This window comes from Brassica napus, chromosome C9 (assembly GCF_020379485.1).
Source record: "Brassica napus cultivar Da-Ae chromosome C9, Da-Ae, whole genome shotgun sequence".
In the NCBI taxonomy this organism is placed as follows: domain Eukaryota; kingdom Viridiplantae; phylum Streptophyta; class Magnoliopsida; order Brassicales; family Brassicaceae; genus Brassica; species Brassica napus.
Window position 1 is genome coordinate 26,974,335 of NC_063452.1, and position 11,597 is coordinate 26,985,931.

General features: G+C 36.1%; 3 protein-coding genes across 3 annotated transcripts; 2 read left to right on the top strand and 1 right to left on the bottom strand.

Annotated features, from left to right (window-relative positions):
• The first annotated feature begins 2,502 nt into the window (after positions 1–2,502).
• LOC106415842 (cardiolipin synthase (CMP-forming), mitochondrial) lies at positions 2,503–4,722 on the top strand. Its single transcript, XM_013856640.3, has 8 exons — positions 2,503–3,089; positions 3,172–3,238; positions 3,319–3,393; positions 3,517–3,568; positions 3,789–3,874; positions 3,992–4,066; positions 4,155–4,249; positions 4,353–4,722. Exons 1-8 carry the CDS (start codon positions 2,614–2,616, stop codon positions 4,444–4,446), a joined length of 1,020 nt encoding a protein of 339 aa, XP_013712094.1. The 5' UTR covers positions 2,503–2,613; the 3' UTR covers positions 4,447–4,722.
• Positions 4,723–4,788: 66 nt separating this feature from the next.
• On the bottom strand, positions 4,789–7,029 carry LOC106415843 (derlin-2.2). Its single transcript, XM_013856641.3, has 6 exons — positions 6,779–7,029; positions 6,587–6,686; positions 5,644–5,858; positions 5,483–5,566; positions 5,348–5,401; positions 4,789–5,276 (listed from the first exon to the last, which is right to left on the bottom strand). The coding sequence occupies exons 1-6, from the start codon at positions 6,875–6,877 to the stop codon at positions 5,094–5,096; spliced, it is 735 nt and encodes a 244-aa protein (XP_013712095.1). The 5' UTR covers positions 6,878–7,029; the 3' UTR covers positions 4,789–5,093.
• A 3,328-nt stretch (positions 7,030–10,357) lies between these two features.
• On the top strand, positions 10,358–11,590 carry LOC111208063 (post-GPI attachment to proteins factor 3-like). The gene is made up of 6 exons (XM_048767807.1): positions 10,358–10,377; positions 10,669–10,775; positions 10,846–10,887; positions 10,941–10,953; positions 11,021–11,208; positions 11,292–11,590. Exons 1-6 carry the CDS (start codon positions 10,358–10,360, stop codon positions 11,588–11,590), a joined length of 669 nt encoding a protein of 222 aa, XP_048623764.1.
• Positions 11,591–11,597: the final 7 nt, after the last annotated feature.

Genomic DNA, 11,597 nt, shown 5'->3' on the forward strand with positions numbered 1-11,597 from the left:
GGTAGAAAGGGTGTGCTACTAACCGCCGCTTAAACCCTAACGGAGACCCCTAACGCAGAAAAGGAGATGACAATGGAGGACAAAGGAGATGGAAACTCTGTCGATTGCATGCAGAATCGAGGCTTGGAGGAATTCGGTGTCGGAGACCTTTCGACTGCTACAAATTTACCACATAAGTTAACAGAGAAAGATGTGAACGACGGTGAGACACAAATTATTTTATAGGGATTTTCCTTAAAATATTTATTTAATTATAGCAGCAGGTTGGGCTGGTAATGTTTGAGGGGTATTAGCGTATTAATTTGTAATTGTAACAGTGTGTATAGAAACATTAGGTTAAATAGCCATTTTGTGAATTATCGTTTTTTTCATGGTTATACGATCCTATTTCCCATTTTCAAAGAGACATGATACATATCTATGAAGTTTTTTTATCTTATTTATATTTTTTATTGGATCTTGGACACTTACAAAAAAAAAAGAAATCTTCAAATTATCAAATAAAAATTATCAAATTGAATTTTTTTTTTATAAAAAATACAAAAACAATTCCCGCAGCGTAGCGCGGGTGTTTACCTAGTATTAGTAATGACACAAATAATTATCAAAGTGTTCAAATTGAAGATGATACAAAAGTTTGAGCTTATATGAAAATTATCAGTTGTCAATTGCTAAAGAAATTAGGATTGCAAACCAGTATGGTCACTGTTCCCAGTGTTAAATATTAGCCTCAATAGTAAAAAGATTTAGTATAAGACTAGACTTTAAATAATGGGAAATTGGAATGGATAACTACAAAACAAAGCATAATTCAATATCTAACCAAAAAATAAATTACCTCCATTATTTATGTAATATATACTACAATACCCCTAAGAATCCGGTTAATGAAATATTAAAATATCTTCTTCTTATTCAATTACCAACTACCACGATTACCAACTACCACCGCTCTTCTTCCTTCTCTACCATACATCGTCTCCACTTCATCTATCGTTTTTACCGCTACGTCTATGCTTCTGAAGTTTACAGACCACAACACCGTTACGGTCGAGGCGTCTTTGATTCTCTTCTTCACATCATCGATTTCTGTCAGATCAGTGGAACTATTATATGTTATTTCGTTTGTTACTATTCTATTTAATAATACTTCATGTTATATACTATTTACATATTTTGATATTTGGATTAAAGTTTATATTTACTCTTTAGGGTTTAGTAATTAATATTTTAGATTTAGTTTATGGAATATTTTAGTTGGTGCCAGGGTGAGCATTACCTCTTTTCTTGTTATTTGTTAATTTTAGATATACATAGTATAGTATATTTAAACCATTTAATAATTTTATTAATATGAACTATACCATTTACCATATTCTATTCTATTTATGTTTTCATATGATGAAAGAGTTATGTGTACATGCCTATAATTTTATTATCATGTTGTTTACTATCTATAAGATACATATGAACATTGAAAACAACTGTAGATGTCAAGCATGTAAACACATTATACTTTTCTAATATTATGCTATTCGATAATTTCATTGTGTGTACTATTCTATTTAGTTTATTTCATACCATTCAGTTTGTTCCATATCATTCAGTGTTCTATATCATTATGCATAAAAGACCATCATTTCGTCTCCATCTACGACAATTTTTTTTTTCTTTAGCCACGACGACGACCACCACAACACAGCCACAATATCTATTGATACAAAAAGCCATTGTTTCTTCCATATTTATGACTGTCACACCATCATCGTCAATGCCATAACCACCATCACTGTAACAACGTTTTTTTTTTTTTTTTTTATTTAAGTGATATCCTTATGTGTTATCACCGTCAACCGTCTTAGAAAAATGAGAAAACCGGAAGAAAAAAAGAAAAAAATGATAGGAGATCTAATTATGTCAACATCATTGCCATATTCTTAATTTTTCTTTCAAATTTGTCTATTACACAAATTAACCCTTAAATAATTGTCTTTGCTTTTAGCATCATTTAATATTTTGGATATATTTTTAGTACTATACATACATGTTATTAATATATAATATTTATCTATTATTTAATTTGAATTAAAATAAATTATATTGATTTCATTCCATTCTTTTAATTATATTTGTGTTGTTAAAAAAGTATTTGCAATGTATAGAGTGAGCCGTCCTACTTGATTTTACAAAAAAATATCAGCTAAATAACTGAAAACATGTATAAGCATAAATATAGAGAAATAAAAAGAATAAATAAAATAATTCAATTTATTAGAATAGGGAATTTTATGCTTATACTTAATTTTTGATTTCATTATTCTATGCATCATTTTATTTTGAACACCTATACATCTTCGTTTCATTTCCATCCAGTTACACTCTGAATTTTCAATCCGGTTAATGTACCGGTTCGATATAATATGGCTTGGTTAATGTTCCGGTTCAGAATAAAATTATTGGTTTGGCATGGTACATAAAGCTTCCACGTGTTTATGAAACATCATACACGTGGCCCAAGTCAAAACCCTCAAGCAGCGAAAACCTAGTCGTCCCGTCACCGTAACCAATTCGAATTCCAATTTAACGAGAAATAAAATAAGCGTTAGATGATCGATGGCGTTCTACAGATCTCTAAGAAAGCTTGCTGAAACCAATCCCCTTAAAAAGTCCAGACCATTCTTCACCGCCGCCGCAGCTTCCGGCGGAACCGTTTCTCCGATCGCACCGTCGTTTTCGCCGCTGATCCCACAGTTCACGAACCGGTTGTCTCCGCTTTCGAAATGGTTCGTACCTCTCCACGGACCTCTGTTCCTGTCTCCTCCTCCTTGGAAACTGCTCCAGTCCGCGACGCCTCTTCACTGGCGAGGAAACGGCGCCGTTTTGAGGGAGGTGGAGGCTCTGAGTGTTAGATTGGATCGGATTAGGAGAAGAACGAGGTTAGGGTTACAGTCTGTGACACAACACGTGGATGATAATTATTTGGCTAAGGAGGAAGATGGAAGCAGAGGAGGAGGGATAATGGAGAGTTTTGTGAATGTGCCGAATATGATATCTATGGCACGATTAGCATCTGGTCCTGTGCTTTGGTGGTATGTGTATCAAGCACCTCTTTTCTCATATCATCAGAGGATGAAGAATCTGAACTTTGATTGATTCTTTCTTGTATTGTAGGATGATATTGAATGAGATGTATACTCCTGCTTTCGTAGGGTTGGCTGTTTCTGGAGCTAGTGATTGGGTATATTCATCTTCTTTGTTGTTAATTGTTTGGAGAAACATGGTTTTGAATCTTAATTTTCTGGGCTCTTTACTCTGTAGTTAGATGGTTACATGGCTAGGAGAATGAAGATTGATTCTGTGGTTGGCTCTTACCTTGATCCTCTTGCTGACAAGGTAAATACCTAATGATCTTTTAATGTGTTTAGTATTTTTTTTTCTTACTCACTGTGGTTGTTCTCTGACTGTGGTTTCAAGTTTTCACCTCCGATTTATTGATTATTTAACTTTCAATTTCAGGTTCTTATTGGATGTGTTGCATTAGCAATGGTGCAGAAGGATCTTCTTCATCGTGAGTACTTTTTTTTAGCTTAAAGTTTCTACTTTTAGTCTTTTAATCTCAGACAGCTATAAAAACAAACCTTCGTAGAAAAAGCTTGCGACTTAGTTTTGGTACCACGAGGAAACCCCCATCTAAGTTGATTAACTAGTTAAGTCGTCTTGGATACAACATTCTAAACTCAGACAACATTTTGGTACTGTTATGTTTATGTGACATTTGTGCTTTAAAGCTGGGCTGGTTGGAATCGTGGTGTTCCGTGATGTTGCACTGGTCGGCGGAGCGGTATATCTAAGGGCATTAAACTTAGACTGGAAGGTGAAGCTCGACAACTTTAGAACTAGAACAACCAAACCATTTTTTTCCCTCTCGACCATATATGGTTACAGAAGTTGAGATTATTGATAGAAATCATTTTTGGCCTTATATTCTCAGTGGAAAAAATGGAGTGATTTCTTCAACCTCGATGGTGCAAGCCCCCAGAAAGTAAAACCATTATTCATAAGCAAGGTATGATCTCCAGTTGACAGCGTGTGCTCCTAAAAACCACACATATGTTACATCTTTTGGTATACTTAACCAGTTGGTTGAAAAACAGGTGAATACAGTTTTCCAATTGGCTCTAGTCGCTGGTGCACTCCTTCAACCTGAATTTGGGAATCCAGATACACAGACATGGATCAATTATCTAAGGTACTATATTAGTCTTTTTCTTAAAGAACAGTCTGGATTAGTTAAAAGCATATGGAGTGTGTTCTGAAGTGTTTCTTATTGGTCTCATTTGTTTTGTATCCAGCTGGTTAGTTGCTTCGACGACTATGGCTTCAACAGCAGCTTATGGAGCGCAGTACATGAAGAACAAACCTATCTCCATGATTAAGAGATCATAGTAACATTGACTTACTTAACACACTGGCCGCACACCGGAAAGGCCTGAACGACTCTTACTGTTTCCAGGAATCTGCAGCTACTTTTCAATTTAAAAAAAAGGAATGTGCGGTTAACAAATGAAGCCTGTGAATGAGAAACGATGTCTTTGTCTTTTTGTTGTAAAAAGAGTTGGGCTATTGGTTTCTTTTCTTTTTGTTCTTCCTATAGCTTCTGGTAATGAGAGATGTCTGAAAGTGGATGTTTAACCTTGGAGAGAAATAAATCGAATCCTGGCACATGCATCTCTTTTATCAGACAACTTAACTAGAGAAGATGGCATTCTTCTGAAAAAGTTTCGGACATGAACGAAGACAATAATTAACAATGTAGACATAACTGGAGGTTTGTGTACAACTTGAGTGTGTCCAATAAACATAACATAAACACTAAAACCAAAAAGCAAATTTGTATACACAACACGATGAGAGACAACGATACCAAAAGACACCAAACTACTTGAAACTAACACTAAGGTGTGGTGGTGAGTTCACAACTAGCGTGTCATAGTCAATAGGCTTTGTGCTATTATCTTCTTTCCTTTGCATACCATTTTATATCTGACCAAACGGAATTCGTTATCCCGTTTGGAAGTGTAGTGATCTCAGGATCAGTCTTGGTGGATTTCATCGAAAGGTGCAGCATCAAACCTGACGTTTTCTGGCCGTGCCACCACGACTGGTTCATCTGCAAATAGGGCTTTGAGGAACGCTGGAGTCTTTAAAGGACGACGATTAGTCATTCTCGGATACACCTCAGACAGAAAGTAGTAAGCATGACCAGCTATCATACCCTGTAAGGTTTTTAAACAGGTTTAAGATAGAGATCAAAGAAGAGATTTTGGGAATGATTAAGGATATATACCAGAAGATCCACCCAAGGACTGGCACCAACAAGGACAGAGAACCCAAGAAGTACCTGCAATGGCAGAAGTTGCATAAGATGTTATTCTGGTGGAAGTTTAGGGAAAAGAGAGGAAGCGAGAAAGATAAGACTCACCCATGGTAGGTAAGCAGCTGTGAAGGTGAACAGACCCAGGAAACTCATGTGAATATAAGGATTTTGTTTGCTCCACACATACACCTGTATAACAAAGGAGACAGCTAGGTTTGGAGATGACTTAGATTTGTGGGAAACAAGATGTGATAGAAGTTACTAACCATCATGAAAGTTAATGAGTTGCTGAGGAAGATGATTTTAGCAAACGATGCGGATAAGTAGGGTATCATTCCGCCGAGGAGAACAATACCAGTTAGAACGGTTGCTCCAAAAAGGAGCATGTAAAGAAAATCAGCAGTCTTTCCCCTGAATGAGTTTTCTTCAAGGAGTTTGCAGTACCGTGCGAGGAAGAACATATGAAACATGAAGTCCAAATCTTGCAAAAAAAAAATATATATATCCTACAAGATTAATACAGTTCCAAATGATACATGATAGTCAACTAGGCAATTGAATACACAATCAATCCAAAAAGGCCATTAACAAGCACGACCAAAACCATCCTAAGTAAGCCTCTAGCCAAAACAGTAATAAAACTGAACTCGAACCTTGAAAGCTTCTAAACGCAATTCAAAATTTCCACAACTGAGAAAAGTACAATGCCAATAAGGCAAGATGTTAGTGGTCAGATTCCAAAAGAATGCAAAGCACTCTAAATCAATAGCAAATCAGTTCTGATAACAAAGACACCACATACAGGAGCTTTTAAACCCACAAGATTGATACAGTTCCTCCACTAATAAATGAAAGTCAACTAGGCAGTTGACTTCAAAATCTTCCTCAGTAGCACGAGCTAAACCTTTCTCCGCAGGCTATATAGCTAAAAAATTTGACGTAAAACATAAACTAGTTAAGCAGGTGATGCGAAAATACAACTCGGACCCTGAAAGCTTCTGAACGCAATTCAAAAAAGTGAACTTTCATAAACATGTGCATCAGTGAATCATATGACTAGTGATGCAAGATGTTTGTACATCTGATCCCAAAAAATCAGTTATGAAGCCATTTTAAAACAAAGACACCATATACAGGAGCCACTGAAATTCACAATAACGGTAAAGATGAAAGCTTTTTTATAACACAAAGCCTGAGGAGGACACTTACCCATCTTGCGGAAATACAAGAAGTTGGTAACGAGACGCCAGTACTGGTGTTGCTTCACCACAAGGGTGGGATTCAAGTAGAGGCTATACGGCGATATAATCTGCAATTCACAACACCCCCACCCCCAAACCAAAATCAAGAAACCCTAATTCAAATGAAAACCGTAAATGTCCTCCTATTTAAAGCACATACATCGAGTGAACATCCGACGGTGGTGACAACGGCCGCCGTGAGATACGAGCGAGTGATGATCGGCATCTGTTTGTACCATTCTTCTACACCCTGCGCCATTCTTATTTCGCCCCCCCCAAGCTAAATTCAATCGGAGAAATCGTCGCGGAACCCTAGAACCAGACGGAAATCTATGGAAGCTTCCTGAGAATCGCAATGAGTTTTTCAGATTCAAAAACTTTAAAATTAAAACTCAGGAATTCGTTTTCTTCGTATCTATATTACATACCGTCCTATCGGAAATAGGCTAATGACGTCAGCATTTTTTCCACCGTGCTTGTCGTTATCCTCTAACTTAAACGGCATGGCGTTCACATGGAACAGAGTTAAACACAGCAAGGTAATCACATTTACAAAAGCCCAAATCTATCGTTGCCTCATTCGCCGCCACGTCGCTATTCTGGTGTTTTGGTGGGTCCCACTTTTACAAAGTGCGAAAAAATGTCAAGTCTGTGGTTCGAATCCGGGTTATTGAAATATAAACACCAACATTTATATAAACTAAAGGATACTTTGTACATTTATGGCTAAAACTAATATATATTTATAAAGGTCGGAAACCTTTGCTTCTTCGGTTTTTTCTCTGGGTCAAGCCTACAAGTGTATTATGAGTTTCATTTTTAAAAGAGGTTCATCACGTTATATGAAAAAAAAACAACAATTATAGTTTTTCCATATTGTAAACTGTCTTCGTTTAACATGAGTTTAAGTTCTTTTCATCATTGTCTCAGACAAATCTGAGTTACAGAGTTGCACCGTATGTATGTTCGTAATCTATTTTTTCACTGGTGAACTCTTCATCTCCCCATCTTAAATCGCTTGATCTTAAATGTTCCTGATTTGTAGCATTTCTGTAAACCCTATATATATGATTCTCATATTTGATGAACTCAATCTGCATCTCTACAAAACTCATTGATTCCTCTTAGCTTTAATGATCTTCTAGAAAATGTCTTTCTACCTCTCCAGTTCCTCAAAACGGCGTTCCCGGCATCCGTCACTCAACCTTCGAGTCTCTCCGTGTTGGTCATAGTAGTCAGAGCATAGCTCTAACCTCCTCGCTTATGGGATTCCCTGAACTTCAAGAAAGACAGTGAGTTTATGGGAATCACGGTTCTCTTCCTTGATAAAAATGTAAGTTAATCTTCGATTTATCACACTTATTTAATATAATTGTTTTTAATTGATTTCCTGATTCTTTGTTAAATGATATTATTTGGAGATTTTGTGATTCATGGGTTTATTCTCGCCGGACGTGCTAATCATTACATGCCATCTTTGAAAGCCGGTTCCATTGTGAAAGTCGATCGTTTTGAGGTTGCTAGGTGCTCAAGCATTTGCAAGATAATTGATCATCCATTCCTCATTCGTTTCATCTCACCAACTATTATTGATGAAGTCATCATGGATGCTCCTGAGATCAATTTCCAATCATAATTAGATTGTTTGACAATTTCCAAGTGATTGCGAACACAAACCTAGAACTCCCAGGTATATTATCATATTGCATCTGGGTTTATAATATGTTTCGTTATCATAACTGATATTTAAACTCGCAGATGTGGTTGGACAAATACGTTCTGTCCAAGGCTCTGACCTTAGCAAAGAAACAACTTAAGTCGTTATTCGTCTCCTCATTGATCCGTACGAAACAATCAACACACAATTCCTTTTATATTATTATCTATATTGTGCTAACATCAATAATCAAAAATATTTTCTACCCAAATTCTGTGGTCGTCTATTTATCTCTCATACTTATCAAACTAATTTTACACAAACCTTTATTTTACAGCTTAAAAGAAACCACAACAACTCAAACAATCAAAACACCAAAAATAGAATTCCAAAAAAAGACGAATCATTAATGATCACCTCTCTTTTTTGTCTCATCTTAGAAATAAACTTCAAAACAAATATACCAAACCAATCACCTCAACTAAAACTCAACGACACATACATCGACTCATCTAAACAAATACAAACTACACGGCCAGCTATTTAACAATTTACAAACTTACTTTCGCAACGAAGAAAACGAAGACGACAACCAAGATCAATGAAATTACCTAAATAAAAAAGGCAGAGTAAGTTATGAACTTTGATAAATACAACTAACAATGATTTTTGTTTACATATTACCCATCAAATAAAGGATAAACAAATACAGCCACAACAGGAGATATAAGGGCCAATCCCGACAGACACAAAGGCGGTAACAACATTTCCACATGCTCACTCATCTTGTCTTATAAAAATAGTTTATATGCCAAATGTCAACTGGCCAATGCTATTATCTTCTTATGAGAAATACATAAATTCGTTTAAAACTCATTAAAGCCCAAATACTCAGAACTGTCACTTATTTTATAGTTATTTCTACAAGTCTTCATGTATTTATTTTAAAGATTCGGTAAGAGCAACAAGTTAAAAAAAAAAACATATAACAAACATAATAAAAATAATAAAAATTATTACTTAATACACACAACTTACACAACTAAACCGGAGAAAAAATATCCAAAAACAAAAGGTACTCTCAACAACTTTAATATAATTTATGTACTCTCAACAGTACAAGAAACAAATTAAAAAGACAAACAAACAATAAGTCTCAGTGACACAGCAAACAACAACACGAACTATATCAATCACATTACTAACACAGTTTAGCCCTTCATAAGTGGAGAACAATGCATACACAGTTCATCATCACAATTCTAACCCTATAACAATAAAAAAAACTTGAAAAACAATTCAAAACGCAAAATTCACAACTACAACAACCCTAGCAAATATTGAGATGAAACAAGAACTCTGTCCACAACCTTGCGCTTGCGCGGGGGCAATGCCCCTAGTCTATAATATAATGAGGCAGTTGCCTCATTCCTGTGCCGCCACGTCAGCGGTCTGTGGGTCCCACTTTTAAAAAGTGTGAAAAAGTGTCAAGCATGTGGTTCGAACCCGAGTTATTGAAATATAAACACCAACATTTATACGACTAAACTAAAGGTTACTTTGTACATTGATGGCCGAAACTAATATATATTTATGATAGGAGAGTTTACTCTCTCCTTAAGGTGTACACGTATGCATTTTATAAAGACTGTGGGGTCCATGATTCTCGGTTTGGTTTAGTAATTCTGTTCTCGCGTTTGGTTTTTTAAATTATATGGTATGATTTGAGTTTTCCCATTCAATTAATGTTTTATTCTGTTATTAAACACAGCGTTTTGTCGATTAGGGTTTTTTTAATTGTTCTTCGTCTCTTTACCTTTGTCGTCTCCGTTCAGCTTCTCTGCAAACACCAAACATTAATCTTCCCTATTGTTCAACGTATGTCTCTTGATTTACCAATTAATGTTTTCGTCATTTAATTCAAAAGTGATGTCGATCTCTCCGTTTCCTTCACGCCAAACCTATAAATTATAGATGAATCTTCAGAACTTCTGTTAGTTAATATTCTTTATCAAACGTTCATTGTTGCTCGACTTCTCCCATTTTTGGAACTCGAAAAAAATCAAGAAGCATGGTGAATTCATGGGAACCACTCTACTCAGGTATTGTATCGACAAAAAATTAAGAGATTATTACTTTCATTTTTTTTGGTTTCTATATGTTTCAGATTGTCTCTCATCACACTGCAGGGAATTATATGAAGTCAAAGAAGGCAAATAAGAAGTTTGATTTCAAGGTGTTCACCGAGACCGGTCCAAAAAAAAGTCTGATTACGGATGGTATACAACAAAGTAAGCGTACAAGTCTGATTTCTTTTTATGAATTAGAATTTCAAGAAGAAAACATCGAAAAGAAACATAAGAATTTTATCTGATTAATTTTCTATATTATAGGTTCAAGATAGATGACAGTGACCTTAAGAATAAAGGAGGCAAGCCTACTGTTAGAGTTTCTAACGTTGGCCACGCATTGCATGTCTGGCTCAATGGAGAATACCATGGTAAGATTGAGAAGCTACAACATTTAGATGTTATGTTTAGAGAACTGGAATAATTAATGTATTTGTTCAGGAAACGGACATGGTAGCCATGATGAGAAGAGCCCACGGACGGGTTACTATGAATATGTTGGATTCTGTCCATGAACTCTTGGTTCTGGAGTGCAGTTTTCCACACTCGGTAATCATCTACACATTATTTTTTATCATCCATAATCTTTTGGTGATCTGTCTCTATGGTTTCTCAGGGATGTTGACATCACAAAGAGTTTGGACTACTCATCTGCAATAGCCGTTCTCGGATTCTCACTCATCGTATCCATCCTAAAAACCTTTGATGTTCGGGTGGAGGCTGCAAGAGTCATGGTATCCGCTCCAGTACTAGCTTTAGTCACCACCCACGTACTGTACATTAACTTCTACAAACTTTACTATGGTATACAGAGAACTCTTTCCCCTATCTGAAACCAGTTCCATTTTTTTTCTCTGTATTCTTTGTGAGTTCAATGTTGTTTACAGGTTGGAACATGATTGTGTGTGTGGCCATGGGAGTCGCTCAGCTTTTCCTATGGGCAAGATGGGCAGCTGTTTCTAGGCATCCTTCTAATTGGAAACTATGGGTGGCTGTGATAGCTTCAGGTTTAGCTATGCTTTTAGATATATATAACTTCCCTCTGTATGGAGGCTACTTTGAAGCTCACTCTATTTGGCACCTCGCCACAGTTCCTCTAACCATTCTCTGGTGGAGTTTTATTAGAGACGATGCTGAGTTCAAAACTTCTAGTCTTCTCAAGAAATCTAAGACAAAGGTGAAGTAAGTTTACT